A 21,390-nucleotide genomic window follows, 5' to 3' on the forward strand; every position below is an offset into this window, starting at 1 on the left:
CGGACCTTCACAGTGTGACACACAGCGGAAGTAAACAATGAAAAGGCGCGAATACCGTTAGCTCAAAGAAAGTGTGGAGTTAGCTTGGAGACGGTGGTGTAGCTGTGTCCCAGGTGAATGTTTCAGTGGTGATGAAGCAACGATGTCTTCAGTTCAGTGTCTGAGAGAGTTTGTCAACCAGCGACTAACTGCTGCTGCTGAAGAAATATTCGGAGTCTTTGAGAAAACTATCGTCGAGTACGAAGCAGAGCTCGGTCGTCAGCGCAGACTGCTGGATATCGTCTGGAAACCAGAAGTGAAGCTGCACAGGACAGGTCTGTGGAACCAGAATTGTTCCGTTAGCTGGTCCAACAGCGGGGACATGGCAGCTGTCAAAGTGGGGATTTGCCTCTTGACATAAGACACCAAAGTATGTCAGTCTCCACCAGTGACATCGGTGTGATGACTGTTGACAAGTTTCACACAATCTCAGCAGGTCACAGTCAGCGGCCTGTTTCAGGGAGACTCAGCCTGTGCAGATCACATGTGGTATGTGCCATAAAAGAGTGACACAGTCCTGCTGTTAACAGGTGTGTCAGGTGATCCGAGCACAAGCTGACAGCTCCAAGTTCAGGTCTGAACGAACCCAAGACGGTGGTCTGGGCCTTTCTACATGTGATTAGTCCGAACATGGATTCATAATGAACCAAACGTATTTCACAATTTCAGATTTCAGATTTCAGACTTAATTCTCAGTGCTGCTGCTATTTCTTGTGTCCCTCTGTCCCCCAGAGCTCCCACAGCAACATGTCCATAAGGAGGAGGAGGTTCTCACGGAGCAGCAGCTCTGTAACCAGCAGAGGAACTCCAGTCTGGACCAGGAGGAGCCAGAGCCTCCACACATTAAAGAGGAAGAGGAGGAACTCTGCAGCAGTCAGGAGGAAGAGCAGCTTGTACTGAAGCAGGAGACTGATGCCTTTATGTTGACTCCTACTCATGAGGAAAGAGACCACAGTGAAGCAGAACCAACCAGAGACCAGCAGCTCCTCTCTCACAGCTCTGCTGTAGCTGAGAGCCAAGACCAGGAAGGAAGCGAGCATGTCCACCCAGGATCAGCTAGAAATGTAGAGACACAGCCAAAGAAGAGACGCCACAAAAACACAAGTCACAGTAACAATGTACACAACTCTCCCACAACAAGGAGTCACTGTGACACTCAGACAGGTACAAAGTCTTTAAAATGTGACACTTGTGGAAAAATATTTAAGTTTAAGTCCCAACTAAATATGCATATGAGAACCCACACAGGTGAGAAACCGTACTCCTGCAACACCTGTGGTAAAAATTTCAGGCAGATATCATCACTGAACGTACATTTGAGAACCCACACAGGTGAGAAGCCGTACCCCTGCAACACCTGTGGGAAAAGATTCAGTCAGAAAACACAATTGCAACAGCACATAACAACTCATACAGGTGAGAAAGCGTATTCTTGTGAAACATGTGGGAAACTTCTCACATCTAGTTTAGGCTTGTTGATCCACATGAGAACCCACACAGGTGAGAAGCCGTACCTTTGCAACTTCTGCGGGAGAAGATTTACATCCATGTCTTCATGTAAAAGTCACATGAGAATCCACACAGATGAGAAACCATACTCCTGCAACACCTGTGGTAAAAATTTCAGGCAGGCATCGTCACTGAAAGTACACATAAGAACCCACACAGGTGAGAGGCCGTACCCCTGCAACACCTGTGGGAAAAGTTTTACGCAGCAAGCAAACTTGCAAAACCACATAAAGCTTCATACAGGTTTAAGGTTATATTCGCATTGAACATGTGGGAGAGTTTTCAGACTTAGAGGAGAATCGACAGTCCACAGGAGAAGAGCCCACACTGGAGAGAAACCACATCACTGCAACACCTGAGGGGAAAGATACTTCCATGTGTCTCAGTTAGGAAGGCATAAAAGGTCACATCCAGACAAGAATGTATGAATGTATAAGATTCCCCACTGAAAAGTTGGAGGGGTTGTGGAGTAGAGATGATGTAGTTGTATTGCAGATAAATATTTTAGTAGTCCATCTTGTTGGTCTGTATGAGAACTCACACAAGTTGACGCAAGAATGACTGAACTCTTAAATTATATTAATTTTAATACACCACCACAATTATATGAGTGGGCCAAAGTCTGTGACATTAAAACTGACTAACGCTCAAATGCTTTGTGTCACTTAAATGGTCTTCTTATCAACTAGAACTTTTTTTGTCTGGAACGTTTTCATTTTATGTTTTTATTCATTTTGTGATTGAATAAATTTGATGTAATTTGTATCATCTTGTGTTTTAGAGGTGATGCTCAAACAAGTTGTAGAAGATGAACTATATCGTTTCGTAAAAGGTGCTATATAAATTAACTTACATTTGGCAAAGAATTTTAATAATGAAAATATCTCCTTCAGTTTTGCTTATTCAGATTGATCTCGTATTGATGGATTGGAAGTGTTCTCAGCTAAAGTGGTAGTTCTGCAAACATGGATCAATACTGAAAAGAACATGGGCAACAAATGCTTCTTCATTGATCTTTGGTATTTATTCTAACAGCAAAGCTTTGCAGGCTGATAATGTAAGAATACCAAACCCACAATGGAGTCTAAAGCTACAAGAACGCTCTTCATCAAGGCTGCAATTGATCTGTGCCCCATGTTGCAATCAGGTTGTCCAGGACACAAGGGGAGTGGGTCATCAATCACATAAAGGCCTTTGGGTTCAAAGTAAATATGAAGAAGAGCCATCTTGAACCCCCACAGCACGCTTTTCTAGGTCTACGCTTGAATCACCTAAGAGTTTCAGCTTTCCTTACCCCTTAGAGGGTTATGGAAATTTAGATTTTGTTGGAACAGCTTCGTCTGGAGGCGTTCCAGGCAAGAGCAAGAGGCAAGTTCACCTGGATGCTCTTATAGACAGTGAACCAAGTCTCTTGAGGTCAGTCACAAGACTTTGTTCACATAAGGTATACAGGTGAAGATCATTGTGACAGCCATTTAGCCTTATATATCTGCAGCTATAGGGATCAGTTAATTTAGTTTCAGAGTTGAATGATAACAGGCAGCAGGTGTTCTCATGTTACAGCTTACCTGCTCAGGGGGAAGTTAAAGTATGTTATGATACAGTTTGGTGGTTTTATCAATGAACGGGCCTCATATTGAACACATGTATTTTACACAGGTGGAATGTAACTACATTTACTCAAGTATCCTACTGGAGTACGACATTGACTGTGCTCAGATGGCCAAGACTCCATATATTATACACATATGAAATATTTAAAACCTGAATTAAACACGTCATTTCTGAGGCCTTTGTATTTTCAGTTACTTAATTTTGTTCTATATATACTTGTAGTCACCTACATGTAACAGCCAAATATACCTTTAGTCCACTACATTTACAGTACCTACAGCTATAGTTAGTTTGCCGAAGAAACTTTAATTTAAAAAAAAATAGAATGAACCTTCAACATATGCCGTATTTTTAAATACTTTGATTCCACTTTAACCATCGTGGTATAGTTGACGGAGATTGGGGTCATTGTGCGAGTACTTTCATCCTTCATACATTAAATTACATTTTACGGAAAATAATTCCCTAACTTTTTTTTAGCCTAGTGTTAGCTCTAAAAGACACCAGTTAAATGCGGTAGTGCAGAGATACTGACCTGACTTCCTTGTATAATAAAGCGACACAGATGTACAATCATCACTGAGGGCGGACATAAAAGCTAACTCACTTCCCCTGTCGGAACTTCACAGAGTGACACCCAGCGGAAGTATACGAGCAGCTTTAGCTCTGCGGGTGTGTAGAGTTAGCTTGAAGACGATAGTGTAGTTTTGTCCCTTTGCCCCCCCCCCAACATGTCTGCACACATTAAAGAGGAAGAGGAGGAACTCTGCAGCAGTCAGGAGGAAGAGCAGCTTGTGCTGAAGCAGGAGACTGATGCCTTTATGTTGACTCCTGCTGAGGAGAGTGACCGAGGAGAGGCAGGAGCAACCAGAGGCCAGCAGCTCCTCTCCCACAGCAGCCCGGCAGGTAAAAAGGCCTTCAGATGTGAGACACACACACACACACACACACACAGACACACACACACACACACACACACACCGGTATTTATCAGTAAAAATGGCGAATCAGTGAGCGACAGCACCTGGAGCACAGGAAGTGGCATATGTACACAGATATCACACAAACAGGGAGGGAATAAAAAAAGTCAAATCAAAAGTCTCCAAGCTACAATTGTATGGAGCATGTTTTGGCATCGGTGAGGTCACATGATCTGTTCTGAGCCCTTGCAGACATCAGGTGACATCAGTTAAGTCTGTGAGGATTCAGGAGTCAGGCCTTAAGGGGGGGGGGGGGGGGGGGGGGGGGGGGGGCACTGGCACCGGCCCTTTGTCGACCAAGTTTCGATTGGTTGGTTGGTCACAGGAGAAAAACAGTCAGCCTCCACAGGAAGTGACGAGACTCAGTGAGTCACAGACTTTTATTACACAGTTGGTCCCTGTGGTTATTGGTTTTTTGGCTTCAACTGACTGGGCATATTTAGTAATAGAATAATAAACAGGACACAGAAAAAGTGCAATGACCAGCAGCAACTACTTTATTTATTTATTCATTTATTTTTTACATTAACCGTATCATCTTGGCAATGTCTCTTATATGCTGCTATTTTGTAAGTTTTTGTAAATATCTAATTATACATATTAAATTATTATCTAGTATTTGTTACTGACATTTTGCAGTCTTTCTTTCTTGTACTGTTGACTGCTGTGACACTGCGAACTTCCCCACTGTGGAATTAATAAAGGATGATCTTATCTAACAAGCAGGACTCCCACAAAAACTCCTGCATTACAGCAACTCTTAGGGGGATGTTCTACCTCAGATATCAATACCACTAAACACAGGACAGTCTGTTACAGTAATTGCAGTCCAGTATGTCAGGCAAGAAATCCCAAGACAGTTCTTCTTTCTGGTTGTTCTGACACATTCAGAATCATTACCACTTGTGCAAGTGTCATTAACAGAGATTTCAAAGTGCTTCATGGTATCGAGAGATTTCAGAGTAGAATTTGAAGAATTTAGATAAATGTATGTATTTATGTCTGCAGAAAAATAAACTCACATCTGTACAAGAAGCTCACCTGAACTTTGTCAGTCAGTGAGCTGATGTGCAGTTTTTCACGTGTGACAGGTGGAGAAAGTCTCATGAAACTGGGGCTTTTCTTTGGCAGCACAGAGGCACAGTAACATCTGATGGTTTGCAAAACTTACAGCAGCTCTTCAAGACTGGCGACAACACATTTATGTAGAGCACATTTTAACTTGTGTATACATGTGTTAATGGTCAGTAGTGCAGCAGAGGCACAGCACTCTTTGTTTTTGTCATGATACGGAGCAGACCAGGACCAATTATTTTTAATTTTCAATAATTTTGAATTCGTGTGTTTTTCCCTGTTTCCTGCTTCAGTTTTACACACAGCACTTTGTTTGCCTCGTGTTCTGCTTGTGGGTTGAGGTTTGTTTCACACTGTTTATTATACTTGTTGTACATTTCTCCCTTTTTGAATATTTTTGAGGTGTGTTAAGTGTGAGTTGTCTTAAGACAAAATAAAGACAAACTAAGATCAGAGATTTTCCATCATCATATTAAAATAAAACACATCGTGTCCCTCTGTCCCCCAGAGCTCCCACAGCAACATGTCCATAAGGAGGAGGAGGTTCTCACGGAGCAGCAGCTCTGTAACCAGCAGAGGAACTCCAGTCTGGACCAGGAGGAGCCAGAGCCTCCACACATTAAAGAGGAAGAGGAGGAACTCTGCAGCAGTCAGGAGGAAGAGCAGCTTGTACTGAAGCAGGAGACTGATGCCTTTATGTTGACTCCTACTCATGAGGAAAGTGACCACAGTGAAGCAGAACCAACCAGAGACCAGCAGCTCCTCTCTCACAACTCTGCTGTAGCTGAGAGCCAAGACCAGGAAGGAAGCGAGCATGTCCACCCAGGATCAGCTAGAAATGTAGAGACACAGCCAAAGAAGAGACGCCACAAAAACACAAGTCACAGTAACAATGTACACAACTCTCCCACAACAAGGAGTCACTGTGACACTCAGACAGGTACAAAGTCTTTAAAATGTGACACTTGTGGAAAAACATTTAAGTTTAAGTCCCAACTAAATATGCATATGAGAACCCACACAGGTGAGAAACCGTACTCCTGCAACACCTGTGGTAAAAATTTCAGGCAGATATCATCACTGAACGTACATTTGAGAACCCACACAGGTGAGAAGCCGTACCCCTGCAACACCTGTGGGAAAAGATTCTCTCAGAAAGCAAACTTGCAACAGCACATAACAACTCATACAGGTGAGAAAGCATATTCTTGTGAAACATGTGGGAAACTTCTCACATCTAGTTTAGGCTTGTTGATCCACATGAGAACCCACACAGGTGAGAAGCCGTACCTTTGCAACGTCTGTGGGAAAAGATTTACATCCATGTCAATATGGACAATTCACATGAGAATCCACACAGGTGAGAGGCCGTACTTGTGCAAAACATGTGGCAAAGATTTCAAATGTGACCCTGCCCTGAAAGTCCATATGAGAACTCACACAGGTGAAAGGCCGTATTCCTGTGAAACATGTGGGAAAAGTTTCATTACTAAAGAGGGTAAGATGTCTCACATGAGAACCCACACAGGTGAGAAGCCATACCTCTGCAACACCTGTGGGAAAAGTTTTCGTCAGACAAAAAGTTTAAATGATCACTTAAGGATCCACACAGGTGAGAAGCCATATTACTGCGAAACTTGTGGGAAAACTTTCCGACTTGGTGGTGTATTGGCAGTTCACATCAGAACCCACACAGGTGAGAAGCCGTACCTTTGCAAGACCTGCGGGAAAAGATTTCGTGCCAAGTCGGTACTGAATTCTCATGTAAAAATTCACACAGGTGAAAAACCATATTCCTGTGAGGTTTGTGGGAAATCTTTCAGTTTTAGTAGTAAATTAAGAGTCCACATTAGAAACCACAGTGAGAAGCCGTACCTTTGCAAGACTTGTGGGAAAGGATTTTGTACAGAGTCAGTACTGAAACAACATACAATGATCCACACAGGTGAAAAACCATATTCTTGCGAAACTTGTGGGAAAGCTTTCAGACAAAGTGGTTCCTTGACAGTCCACATGAGAACCCACACAGGTGAGAGGCCGTACCCCTGCAACACCTGTGGGAAAAGTTTCAAGCAGCAAGCAAACTTGCAAAACCACATAAAGCTTCATACAGGTTAAAGGCTATATTCTTACTGAACATATGGGAGAGCTTTCAGCCTTAGAGGAGAATCGACAGTCCACAGGAGAAGAGCCCACACTGGAGAGAAACCACATCACTGCAACACCTGAGGGGAAAGATACTTCCATGTGTCTCAGGTGAGAAGGCATAAAAGGTCACATACAGGCAGGTGGGCTTGAATTTGTAAAATATATGGGAGAGGATTCAGTTGTAGTGATTCATGTACCAAACACAAGAACCCACAGAAGTGAAGAGACACATAATTGCAGCTCTTGTGGGAAAAGTTTTTCTCAAATCACAGTTGAAACACCTGAGAATCAGTTTACACAGGAGAAACCATCCAGATGAAACTTGTGTGGAGAAGAGTTCACCAACTGAATCGGATACATTTTGCAACAGGTACTTCTCTGTAACTGAATATATGAAATTCCCCACTGGGAAGAGGTCACAGTATCATCAGTGTTAAACAAAGTTAATTTTTTCTTCATATCACTGTTGGACTCATATGTCTGTCGTCTCTGGCACAGTGGTATAGTGGTTAGCACTCTCACCTCACAGCGAGAAGGTTCTGGGTTCTTACCAGCCTGGGCTGTGTGGAGTTTGCTTGTTCTCCCCATGTGGGTTCCCCCCAGGTATGAATGTGAGTGAATAGTTGTTTGTCTGTATATGTCAGCCCTGTGATAGACTGGTGACCTGTCCAGGGTGTACCTCGCCCTCGCCCACTGTCAGCTGTGATTGGCTCCAGTCCCCCCATGAGTCTGTATGGATAAGCTATATAGATCATGAATGGATGTTTGCAGTTGTATTTCATAGAAGCACTTTGTAAAATCTTGGGAAGATCTGATTCACAGCGAGTGCATCGTTCCTACAAATGTTAATGATTGGCCTCTTAAATTAACATTATTTTTGACTATTTTCATTCTCTATCCAAGATATACAGGTGGACTGTGAGCTCTGAAATCCTCCAGTGCTATTGGATCACAAGTGTTGTCATCCTGCCAACTAGAGTCTTTTTTTGCCTGGAACCATTATCTTTCATTTTCTATTTTCATTTATTTTGTGATTGAATTAACCTGATATAATTTTGTTCATTCACACTTTAGAGGTGACACCAATATAAAATGTACACAATGAACTACATGTTTTTGTAAAATGTGCTTTATAAATAAACTGCCTTGTTTTTGTGTTAAAATTTTACTAATAAAATGTTCTTTCATTGCTGGTTATTCAGACTGATCCTTGTTGGATTGTAGTCTTCGTGAAGAAGAGGTTTTTTTCAGATTTCAATTATAATATACAACAGGTATTTTACTGTTGTAACACACCTGCTGTAAGTTATGGTATAATATGACACAGTTTGGTGGTTTGATCAATGGAAGTGTCTCATATTAAATAATCATTTATGGAGGTGAAAGTACAACACTGACTATTCTCACATGGCCAAGACTGCATCTAAATTACACACATGAGATATTGAACACTTCAATTAAACAAATCAATCAGTCTGTGGATGATAATAAAACATCCCAACTCAACCAGCTGCTACAAAATTTGTATTTACACGTCCTTTACATAATTTGACCTACATACATAAAATTATGTTTTACTTAAAGTATTCCATCCAATGCAAGGTTATTTTATTGTTCATGTTAACAATGACTTATTGGTACTTTACTGTGTTAACTTCTTCCACCCCTGCTAAAATATTAAATACAAAACTATTGTTTGCCAAAAAGATCGAAAACACACAATGTGGTAGTACAGAGAAAATCAGCGTGTTTCCCTGTGAAGTGAAGCAACACACGCACAATCACAACTGAAGGCGGAAAGAAAAACTAACTCTCGTCCACTGCCGGAACTTAAGAGTGTAACACACAGCGGAAGTAAACAAAAGCCCGCGAGTAGCGTTAGCTGTGGACGTTAGCTTCAACATGGAGGTGTCGAGTCACAGGTTCATGTTTCAGTGGCGATGAAGCAACAAGTTCCGTGTCTGAGAGTCTGAGAGACGAACTGCTGCTGCTGGAGAGATATCCGGAGAAAACTGTCGTCGAGTGATCGATCGTTCGGAGCCAGAAGCGAAGCGGCGCGGACAGGTCGGTGAGACCGGAGCGCCCGGAGTGAAAACTTCCTCAGGGATACAACTCGTGTATCTTCCTAAATACAGCTTTGAGCTTACATTTAGTTCTGGAGTCACTGCTGCAGTAATAAACTCGGGAAACTCACTTAACTAAAAGAGTTTTCAAACGAAGACCGAACAAAGGACGTGAATGCATCGTGCTTTAATGCATCTCTTTTCAACCAGGTCAGTCGATGGCTGACCGGTTATAGTCGACCAAGCCCCAGTCCAGGACACGGATACGCGTTTTGGGTCCGTGTACTTTCACATTCTGACCCACAGGCTGATTCTGATCTGAGCGTTTTAAACCCAAAGCGAAACAACGGAGAACAGAGCCGAGTGAAAAACTAAAAACAAGAACATTACATGGGAGAAAAGATCCCATTTTGTTGTTTGTTTTTTTAATGTTTCCTTGTTGAACTGAAGAATGAAGAATGGTATTCAGGTGGCACGGAAGTAAAGGTACATTTTTCAAAATAAATTCAGAGAATAGAATGGCCGTTCTGTAAAGTGTTAAATATTACAAGCACAGATTGACAGACAAGCAGTTTGTTTACTATTTGTATATTTAAGTAACCCATTAAATTTTGGGCTTAGAAATAAAATATCTCTGAATTAGTTTGTTTTTTATTCTTTAAAGTCTGCTGTATGGTGACACTCCATCTTGTAAAACAGCTTCGTTATATGTAGTTATGGTTATTTTGCGCTTAATAATAAAATAAATAGCATAAAAACTGCCTACTGCAAATGTAATAATGATCAATACAATATATACCAATCAATACATTACCAATATAAATTTGGCAGAATGATTAGTCCGCTGTGTAGGACTAATCAAGGCTGAGGACTGATGAATGTCAGTTGTAGTGTCTGCTACAACCAGCAACGAACAGCATCTATTAAAAGTGAGCCGAGATATTTACCTAAGCTGCCTTACCACCTTACTACCTTCCTCATTTTTCATTTTTCAATTCAACAAGGAAAAGTGAAAAAAAATAATTTTCAAACAACAAAATTGGACTGTTTTTCTAATTTGGTGTTCTTGTTTTTAGTTTTTTAATTCTTACAATAAAAATGGAAAAACTGGTCTGTTATTTCGTCTCTAGTGTAACACTACCTGTCATACAAAAAGGGAGGTTTTTGGGCAGCAGTCTTTGTTATGTTTTGTCTTCAGACAAAATAAGACTAAACCAAGATCTGAGTTTTTCCATCATCACATTAGTAACCTGTGTCTTGTGTCCCTTTGTCCCCCCCAGAGCTCCCACAGCAACATGTCTGCACAGATTAAAGAGGAAGAGGAGGAACTCTGCAGCAGTCAGGAGGAAGAGCAGCTTGTGCTGAAGCAGGAGACCGAGGCCTTTATGTTGACTCCTGCTGAGGAGAGTGACCGAGGAGAGGCAGGAGCAACCAGAGACCAGCAGCTCCTCTCCCACAGCAGCCCGGCAGGTAAAAAGGCTTTAAAATGTGAGACAAGTGGATAAGATTTTAAGTTTAAGTGCCTTTTTCCAACAGTGTCTTCAGAGTCTCTTCACAGACACATCTGTATTTATCAGTAAAAATGGCAAATCTGCAAACAACAACATCTGGAGCACAGGAAGTGGCATAAGTACACAAAGATCACCAGTTAACATTATAAAAAAACATAGGATAAACACAGCTCACTGGTGACTCACAACCAGAACTGTGTGTAGTTGGTTTATAAACAGGGAGCAAAGGGAGGGAATAAAAAAGTTAAATCAAAAGTCCCAAACCCACAATTGTATGAAACATTGGCATCTGAAAGGTAGCATGATCTGTCACAAAGTGCTCTCCCATTGATATGTTCACTATTTTGAGCCTGTGCAGGGGACATTTTTAACTTGTGTCAGTGGGCAGTAGTGTAGCAGAGGCACAGCAGTCTTTGTTGTCATGATTCTGAGCAGGTCAGGACAAATTATTTTTCATTTTTAATAGTTTTTAATTAGTGTTTTCATCCTTCTTCCTGCTCCTGTTTAACATACAGCACTTTGTTTGCCTTGTGTGCTGCTTGCGGTTTGTTTTGTCTGTCTCGATTGTACTTTGGGTGCTTTTTTTCCCCCTTTTTCCCTTTTTGAATATTTTTGAAATGTGTTATGTGTGAGTTGTCTTAGGACAAAATAAAGTGTGTCCCTTTGTCCCTCCAGAGCTCCCACAGCAACATGTTTGTAAGGAGGAGGAGGTTCTCACTGAGCAGCAGCTCTTTAAGCAGGAGAGTCTGGACCAGGAGGAGCCAGAGCCTCCACACATTAAAGAGGAAGAGGAGGAACTCTGCAGCAGTCAGGAGGAAGAGCAGCTTGTACTGAAGCAGGAGACTGATGCCTTTATGTTGACTCCTACTCATGAGGAAAGTGACCTCTCTCATAGATCTCCTGTAGCTGAGAGCCAAGACCAGAAAGGAATCAAGCATGTAGACCCAGAATCAGAGAGTCACAGTAACACTCAGACAGGTACAAAGTCTTTAAAATGTGACACCTGTGGAAAAGATTTTAAGTATAAGTGCAAATTGAAAATACATCAGAGATGCCACACAGGTGAGAGTCCGTATTCATGTAAAATATGTGGGAAAGCTTTCAGACATAACAGTATGAAACTCCACATGAGAACTCACACAGGTGAGAAGCCGTATTCTTGTAGCACCTGTGGGGAAAAATTCAGTCGGACAACAACGTTAAAAAATCATTTAAGAACGCACACAGGTGAGAAGCCATATTGTTGTGACACATGTGGGAAAAGTTTCAGATCAAGTACAGGCCTGTCAGTCCACATGAGAACCCACACAGGAGAGAAGCCGTACACCTGCAACACCTGTGGGAAAAAATTTAGTGACCACTCAGCGTTCAGTAGGCATACAAGACACCACACAGGTGAGAAGCTGTACACGTGCAACACCTGTGGGAAAAAATACACAAACAAGTATGACTTGAGTAAGCACACAAGAACCCACACAGGTGAGAAGCCATACACCTGCAACACCTGTGGGAAACAATTTTGTAATAAGTATAACTTGACTAATCATACAAGAACCCACACAGGTGAGAAGCCATACACCTGCAAAACCTGTGGGAAAAAATTTAGTGACAAGTCAGTCTTGAGTAAGCACACAAGAACCCACACAGGGGAGAAGCCGTACACCTGCAACACCTGTGGGAAAAAATTTAGTGACAAGTATAACTTGACTAAACATACAAGAACCCACACAGGTGAGAAGTCAAATTTTTGTGAAACGTGTGGGAAAGGTTTCAGTACCCGTACAAACTTGTTGATCCACATGAGAATCCACACAGGTGAGAAGCCTTATTCTTGTGAAACGTGTGGGAAAAATTACAGAACAAGTACAGGCCTTTTGATCCACACGAGAACCCACACAGGTGAGAAGCCGTACACCTGCGACACCTGTGGGAAAGGATTTAGTAACAAGTCAGACTTGAGTAAGCATACAAGAAACCACACAGGTGAGAAACCATATTCATGTGGCACCTGTGGCGAAAAATTCAGTAATAGACCAATATTGAAAAATCACTTACGGACTCACACAGGTGAGAAGCCATATTTTTGCGAAACATGTGGGAAAGGTCTCGGATCAAGTAAAGGCCTGTTGATCCACATGAGAACCCACACAGGGGAGAAGCCGTATACCTGCAACACCTGTGGGAAAAAATTTAGTGATAAGTCAGACTTGACGAGGCATTCGAGAACCCACGTAGATCAGAAGCCGTATTTTTGTGAAACGTGTGGGAAAGGTTTCAGTACTAGTACACACTTGTTGGTCCACATGAGAACTCACACAGGTGAGAAGCCTTATTCTTGTGAAACGTGTGGGAAAGGTTTCACTGCTCGTACGCCCTTGTTGGTCCACATGAGAATCCACACAGGTGAGAAGCCGTACCCCTGTCACACCTGTGGGAAAAGATTCAGTCAGAAGTCTCATTTGAATGATCACATAAGAACCCACTCTGGTGAGAAGACACATCTTTGAAAAATCTGTGGGAAAAGTTTTGGATGTAGTTATAACTTTTAGACTTTTTGAGAACTCACACATGAGAAACCATACCCCTGCAACTCATACAGGAAAAGATACTTCTGTGTGCCTCAGTTGGGAAGACAAATAATATCACATATAGGCTCTCACACTTGTTGCATTTGTTAAGTGTGTGGTTGTAGTGATTCATGGACAAAACGCACTAGAACCCACAGAAGGGAAGAGCCACACAATTGCAGCTCTTGTGGAATCAATTTTTCTCAAATCACACGGTTGAAAAAACACCTGAGAATCAGTTTACACAGGAGAAACCATCCAGATGAAACCTGTGTGGAGAAGAGTTCACCAACTGAATCAGATATACTTTGCAACAGGTACTTCTCTGTAACTGAATGTATGAAATTTCCCACTGGAAAGAGGTCACAGTTTGATGTAGGGCTAGGGCAATTAAAGGTCAAAGGTCAAGATCACTGTGACCTCACAAAACATGTTTTTGGCTGCATTGAGAAAACTGTACAAACATTCACTTTGACCCAAAGATGAACTGATTAGAATTTTGGTCGCCAAAGGTCAAGGTTCAAGGTGTCGTTGATCTCATGTACTTGTGAAGGCAAATTATCAGGAAAGCCCAGAGAGAAGTTCATAACCTTAGGCACAAACATTCAGTTGGACGGAACTGATAAGAATTGGGTGGGCAAAGGTCAAATGTCAAGAAGTCAAGTGTCTAGTAGGATGAAGTGATGACATTGTATATCCAAAAGGTCAAAGGTCAATTTTACTGTGATATCAAATGTTAGGCAAAAAGATTATTATTCGAGAGAGAGAGAGAGAGAGACCATGTATTGACCATATTTTCTGCAACTGGGCTGGTTGGCAAAGACATACAAATACAAGACAGTAATTCTAGTTTTTAAACCAATTAATGAGGCAACATTTAAATGGTTTAGTTTAATATTGTTAAACTAGCCTCATTTTTTTTTTTTTTTTCATATGACTGTATTACTCATATTCCTGTTTGAGGCTGTATTTCTTTGAAACAACTGTAATCTCCCAAATCTTGGAAAAATTAAAAATCAAATTAATATATATATATATATATTTTTACTATTTTTACACTCTACCTCAGTTATACAAGAGTCTTTTGTTTTTTTTTGTCTAAAGCATGCTCTTTCATTTTATATTTTCATTTATTCTGTGATTGGATGAACTTGATTTTTCAAAAAGCTGCGATACAAATAAACTGACTTTATTTTGTCAAATCATTCAGTGCTGGTTATTCAAACTAACGTTCCCACATTAATGATTGAATAGTTCCAATATCTAAGAGCGACATCAGCCTAAGTGCCCACAATGATCAGTCCCCAAAGGATCATCTTGTATTTCTTCTGACACTAAAGCTTTGTAAGGTGATGATGAAAGAAAACCAGATTCACACTGAAGTCTAGAACTCAAATGAAACTCTGTTGATCAAAGCTGCAGATAGGTGTGACTGAAAGTGAAAGTATTCACAGTGAAGGAGAGTTCATTTATAACATGCAACAGGTGGTTTAAAGTTGCAGCTCCTCTGCTGGAGTTGAAAGTATGATTGTAGGGATGTTACTTCAGAATGTATAATTTTAGTAATATGACATCACTTCCTGTCTGTACCAGAGGGGACTGCTTTTGGTGACGGTTTGAATTATGGAGTATACATTTGACTGTGTATGTAAGACCACTGAGAGAAATGATGCGGTTTTGCAGTCTTTGGTTTGTAACACTGACATTACGTGTGCCAGGGGCTTGGTTGTGTTTGTGATGGATCCACTAAGGAAAAAAAAAAGACTTTTACAATTTCACATCACCTTGTTCTTGTTTTGTGCATAGTAGTGCAAACTTATAGATGCTTATTCTAGTGTCACAGCTGACATCACTGAGGAGCTGCAGAAATAACTTGCTGAACCCAATATTAGACAGCGAGAGGATCAACTGAAATAGTGGGAAAGACAGACCTTCATTTATCCTTTAGGCCTTTGCAAGCTGGCAATGGTTGTTGTTGCACCCATCCATACATATGTGAAAATTCTACCTTATCATAAACTATGTATTACGTTCACCTAAGTCACATTGTTAAAGAAATCTCAGTCACTCTGTCCCTGAGCTGAAGGGCCTGCTCTATTATGGCTATTTCCTATCCCAGGAAAGTCTCAGTCCATAATATGATCAGCCACATAATTGCAGCTCTTGTGGGAAAAGTTTTCTCAAATCACACAGTTGAAAAAACACCTGAGAATCACTTTACACAGGTGAAACCATCAAGATTAAACTTGTGTGGAGAAGAGTTCACCAACTGAATCAGATACACTTTGCAATAGATATATCTCTGTAACTGAATAGATAAAAATTTCCCACAGATGCCACAGTATCTTAGGCTAATTTAGTGTTATCAAGTGTTGTTAAACCAGCCTGACAACCATCAACCATTTGTTGAACAGTGAGTGCATAGTTCTTACAAATGTAATTGAATGACCTGTTAAATAATATTTTTCTATAAGTTTTATACACTACCTCAGTTATGAGTGGATTTTAACCCGTCAGATGTTGAGAAACTCTCCGGTACTGTTTCTTATGTCCTCATCGTGCCAGCTTGAGTTGTTTCTCTCTAGAGCACGTGCTTTCATTTTATAGTTTCATGTATTTTGTAACTGCACCAACTTCATGAACTTGTTTTTTGAAGAGATGACAGAAAAATACAAATTGGAGATGATGTACTCTATGGTTTTGTAAAAGCTGCTATTTAAATAAACTGACTTACTTTTGGGAAAGACAAGCGGTGTCTTGTACACAATGATTTCCTGTGGTTCTGTTGGTGGGTAAGTATGAGGGATCTACCCATCGTCCGGTGGAATATAAGGCGTGTTTCTGATTGTGTCTGTTTAACTAGTCAATTAAATAAAGTGGTACATTGATTATGTGTTTTTATACAAAACTGTTTGATTAAAAAACTCGAAAAGACGTCAGTAAAAATGTTAGTTAAGACCTTTTTATATTCAGTCTATGGTGAAGACAGAATAACCTAATTGAAAGAACACAGATGTACGATCATAACTGAGGGCGGAAAAAAATGCCAACTCATTTCCACTGCCGGAACTTTACCGTGTAACACTTTGCGGAAGTGAATGCTAGCGGCGTTAGCTCAAAGAAAGTGTGGAGTTAGCCTGAAGACGGTGGTGTAGCTGTGTCCCAGGTGAATGTTTCAGTGGTGATGAAGCAACGATGTCTTCAGTTCAGTGTCTGAGAGAGTTTGTCAACCAGCGACTAACTGCTGCTGCTGAAGAAATATTCGGAGTCTTTGAGAAAACTATCGTCGAGTACGAAGCAGAGCTCGGTCGTCAGCGCAGACTGCTGGATATCGTCTGGAAACCAGAAGTGAAGCTGCACAGGACAGGTCTGTGGAACCAGCATGAGGGAAAACTAGCTCAGGAAAGTGACTCATACGGGATCCCACTGCTTTAAACTTGCGTTTAATTTGCTCAGATGTTCGTTTATCTTCAGTGCGAACGGATAAACGAGAGGAACTAGATTCAAGGTCTGAAAACAAACGGAACCACTGAACGGTGTGAGCTAGTTCCGTGTCCCCCTCGGGTCCCCAGAGAAAGGCGGAGCTGGGTGGTGATAAAGTGCAGGAATTAGTCCCAAATTCGAGAAATTAGTTGGCAGGTTAGCACTTCCGGTTCCCCCATCCCGACGCTGTGGGTCTTTGATGGCTGAAGTTAGCTCTGTGGTTAGCTACTGATAACTGCTCAGGACATTCTCACGGTTTATTCTACGACTTAAAATACGTCAGTAAATATCACAAGTGGCCAAATTAGAGTCTTTTTACTGATCGAGAGAAGTGAACAGGAATTCAGGTAAAGCAACAGGTACACAAAGACATTACTTTAATCAGTCATGTGACCCTTGGTGTAGTTGGTCTATAGCCTAACATGAGCTTTTTACTTCTGCTGATTGTGTTTAGGCTTCAAACATCATAAAGAGGGGTTCATTATTGAAGTGGCCTCTTTCTGGTGGGTACATACAGCCACACTCCATCATGTGTCTAATATGCCACTGTGGATCAGATTTGGGACGGTCCATTTCCACGTCCAAGCTCTGAAATTGTTTTCCTCACTGGATATGTTAAAGCTATAGAAAGCCCTTTTTGTTTAGTTTTATTTCTGTGTGGAAATCCAGGGCTTTATTACCTGACTTGTGATTCAGCTGCTCACAGTTGATAGTGACAGTTGATAGTAGTTGAGCAGTGCGGTTGCTGGAATTTTGCAGTGTGCACAGGTCAGTCAGCACGAGAGTGACTGATTAGTGATGTCTAAACTCACTCATTTGGATTTAGTGGGCGTCAGTCTATGAGAAGCCAAAGTGCAGGCAGTATAGTTTTGATATATGTCTCATGTAAGTGTGTGACCTGAGGTATTTAGGAGTGCAAAAAACATTAGTAGTAACCTGTTCCTCATGTCCCTCTGTCCCCCAGAGCTCCCACAGCAACATGTCCATAAGGAGGAGGAGGTTCTCACGGAGCAGCAGCTCTGTAACCAGCAGAGGAACTCCAGTCTGGACCAGGAGGAGCCAGAGCCTCCACACATTAAAGAGGAAGAGGAGGAACTCTGCAGCAGTCAGGAGGAAGAGCAGCTTGTACTGAAGCAGGAGACTGATGCCTTTATGTTGACTCCTACTCATGAGGAAAGAGACCACAGTGAAGCAGAACCAACCAGAGACCAGCAGCTCCTCTCTCACAGCTCTGCTGTAGCTGAGAGCCAAGACCAGGAAGGAAGCGAGCATGTCCACCCAGGATCAAAGAGTCACTGTAACACTATGACAGATAAAAAGTCTTTAAAATGTGGCACTTGTGGCAAAGATTTTAAGTATGAGTCCAAATTGAATGTACATCTGAGAACCCACACAGGTGAGAGGCCGTACCTTTGCAACACATGTGGGAAAAGATTCAGTCAGACATCAGCATTGAAGAATCATGTAAGAATCCACACAGGTGAGAAGCCGTATTCTTGTGAGACATGTGGGAAAGGCTTCAGAACCAGTACAGGCTTGTCGCTCCACATGAGAACCCACACAGGTGAGAAGCCATATGTTTGCAACACCTGCGGAAAAGGGTTCAGATGTAGTAGTGACCTGTTGGTCCACATGAGAACGCACACAGGTGAGAAACCATATTCATGCAACGTCTGTGGGAAAAGATTCTTTCGGACTTCATCATTGAAAATTCATACAAGAATCCACACAGGTGAAAAACCATATTCATGTAGCACCTGTGGGAAGAAATTCAGTCAGAAATCATCGATGAATGATCATTTAAAAACCCACACAGATGAGAAACCATATACTTGTAACACCTGTGGCAAAAGTTTCAGACAGAGCAGTGTCTTTAAACTCCACATGCGAACCCACACAGACGAGAGGCCGTACCTTTGCAAGACCTGTGGGAAACGATTCTGTAGTATGTCATTATTAAAAAACCACATGAGAACCCACACAGATGAGAAGCCACATTTATGTGAAATGTGGGAAAGGCTTCAGATGTAGCAATAGCTTGTTACTCCACATGAGAATCCACACAGGTGAGGTGACCATATCTGTGAAGGCAATCCTGCGATCCAAATTTACCAACCATGGCTGACTCCAGAGGACTGGTCAGACAAGTAAAAACCGATACCACCCACAGAAGACTGCTTCACTATGCCGCATACACACAAATACGTTTTTACAGATAACATGAAGATTAAAGATGTTTGTTTGCTTTTGGATTTCGATTTTGAAAGAACTTTGTGGCTTTTTGCATTTTTTTGGCTGCTTTTATCTTTAAAGTTATAATTGTTTTTTTTTGCCTGCAAGAACAAGTGGGGACTGTCGTGTAGGAGCCAAATTTTTCATGTCAAGATGTTGTGCAAATGTTATTGTGTTATTCTTTATTGCTCATAAGATATTAAATTTGTTAACATAATTGTGCATTGCACTTAACAGACAGAGTATGGAGTCTTACCTAAGTCCTCACCCTTTTCCCCATGTTTTCTCTTTACCATTCCTTACCTTGGAGGTTTTCAGTGCTCAGGCCCCAGGCAGCACTCTCTAGTGCTGGTATCACTTTTGTTGTCTTCCTACCGACTAGTCTTTTCTTTTTCATTCAGCATATCCTTTAATTTTAATTTTGTTTATGTATTTTGCGATTGCAGCAACATTAAAGTTTTCTTGTTTCGGGCTATAGAGTTGACACACCAAGATGGAGAGGATGTACAATAAGGTTTTTCAATTCAATTCAATTTTATTTGTATAGCGCCAAATCATAATCTACATTATCTCAAGGCTCTTTCCAGGGTCAGGTCAAGACCTTACTTTGTTACAGAGGAACACCCAACAGTTCCCAAAGAGCAGCACTTGGCGACAGGGGGAAGGAAAAACTCCCTTTAACAGGAAGAAACCTCCAACAGAACCGGGCTCAGGGTGGGGGGGTCTGCCTCAACCGGTTGGGTTGTGAATAATATATTATATAAATAGATAATTATTATAATATAATATTATAATTATAATATTATTAGGTGAGTTAAGTGCAGTTGAAGTATGATATGATACAGTTTGGTTGTTTCATCAGTGGAAGTGCCTAACATTGATACAAAGGTAAAAATAAATTCTGGTGTATTTTTGCTTTAAGTCTTTTCATTTTTTGATAAACACTTTTACTTGACAGATGTAGTAACTTTGTTGAATGAGATTTTACACATAAAAACTTCAAAAGTTATGTAAACAATACAAGTAAGTAATGAAACTAATATACAAATAATACAACTTAATCGGCAAGGTGTCATATAGCCGAGTGAAAGCAGCCACTAAACAAAAAGATTACCCATTAACCCACGTTAGCATTGCAGTGATATGCTCCACAGCAATGCTGAAAATTAGCCATCTAGCAATAGCAACATGTGCCTAACAAAGTCAAAATAAAGGTGACAGCAAATCAGCTAACCTTATCATACGACTGTAGTTGATCACTAATCTGAAGCTTCTGGTTAGCATGATAGCTGAGTGCCCCAACAGTGCCAGATGGTTTCTCAATTTCAGCATCAGAGGATTCATAATCCATTCATATACCTGAGGCACAGTATAAAAATAGTAAAATGTTAATTTAATATATTATGGTATAAATATGTCATAGTATAGTAAGGTATAAGAAAAGATGCCATAGTACATTAAATACCATAGTATATTAAGTATAAAAACGTCATAGTATAGTAAGGCATAAAAAATCTCATAATATGTTAAGTATAAAAACCTTATAATATAGTAAGGCATAAACATGTCAAAGTTTAGTAAGGGATTAAACTGTCGTTGTTACGTTCTGGTTAATTTGCTATCTGGATCCCAGAGCAAATTCAGACACAGACAAAACCAGACTGGTGTAATAAAAGTTCTTTCATGAGAGAAGCTGTTCAGGGTGAGTGAGGGAGTGACTGAGCGTTCTTAAGGGAATGCAGGGGGGCAAGTGATCCGGGTGGTGGCAGGTGGAGCAGGTGAGTGGCACGGCTGGTAATGGCAGTGTGGACTTCAACAAGAGCAAGCAGCTCCCCTGGAGCAGACAGGAAACGAGGTGAAGAGAGACACTGGTGAGGATTCATCCAGAAACAACGAGAAGCGATCAACTAGAATTCACACTACGGAGAGTGGCAGTGGCCCGTAGTGCTCCCACGTAGAGCGCAGAACAATCTGGTGATGGTGAGTGGAGAGCTGGGGGTTCTTATAGAGGCCTTGATGAGTGATGAGCAACAGGTGTAACAGTTGTGCTAGGTAGCCAGCGCTGTGCCACACACTGCTCAGAGGTATAAAAATGTCATAGTAAGGTATAAAAAATGTAATTATAGTAGAGTCTAAAAATGTCATAGTATAGTAAGGATAAAATATGTCT

At 41.2% G+C, this 21,390-nt stretch overlaps 3 protein-coding genes across 5 annotated transcripts; all 3 read left to right on the plus strand.

The window, feature by feature from the left end:
* Positions 1-49: 49 nt before the first annotated feature.
* On the plus strand, positions 50-8,561 carry LOC139629880 (zinc finger protein 345-like). Of its 3 annotated transcripts, XM_071492812.1 has the most exons (4): positions 50-314; positions 772-1,203; positions 5,725-6,156; positions 8,268-8,561. In XM_071492812.1, the coding sequence occupies exons 1-4, from the start codon at positions 143-145 to the stop codon at positions 8,291-8,293; spliced, it is 1,062 nt and encodes a 353-aa protein (XP_071348913.1). In that variant the 5' UTR covers positions 50-142; the 3' UTR covers positions 8,294-8,561. The 3 variants fall into 3 exon arrangements, with proteins under 3 accessions (XP_071348913.1, XP_071348911.1, XP_071348912.1); XM_071492810.1 differs by having other exon boundaries at positions 5,725-8,561; XM_071492811.1 differs by lacking the exons at positions 5,725-6,156; positions 8,268-8,561 and adding an exon at positions 1,372-3,724 and having other exon boundaries at positions 772-1,287.
* A 582-nt stretch (positions 8,562-9,143) lies between these two features.
* LOC139629881 (zinc finger protein 271-like) lies at positions 9,144-13,764 on the plus strand. The gene is made up of 3 exons (XM_071492813.1): positions 9,144-9,428; positions 10,708-10,897; positions 11,614-13,764. The coding sequence occupies exons 2-3, from the start codon at positions 10,723-10,725 to the stop codon at positions 13,443-13,445; spliced, it is 2,007 nt and encodes a 668-aa protein (XP_071348914.1). The 5' UTR covers positions 9,144-9,428; positions 10,708-10,722; the 3' UTR covers positions 13,446-13,764.
* A 2,840-nt stretch (positions 13,765-16,604) lies between these two features.
* LOC139629884 (zinc finger protein 391-like) lies at positions 16,605-19,449 on the plus strand. Its single transcript, XM_071492818.1, is given in 3 exon segments — positions 16,605-16,872; positions 17,953-18,991; positions 18,993-19,449. Coding segments are annotated over 3 exon segments (1,332 nt in total). The 5' UTR covers positions 16,605-16,700; the 3' UTR covers positions 19,114-19,449.
* The last annotated feature ends 1,941 nt before the right edge of the window (positions 19,450-21,390 follow it).

This window comes from Trachinotus anak, unplaced genomic scaffold (assembly GCF_046630095.1).
Source record: "Trachinotus anak isolate AG129_WGS33_773 ecotype Australia unplaced genomic scaffold, CSIRO_AGI_Tana_v1 ptg000012l, whole genome shotgun sequence".
NCBI lineage: Eukaryota > Metazoa > Chordata > Actinopteri > Carangiformes > Carangidae > Trachinotus > Trachinotus anak.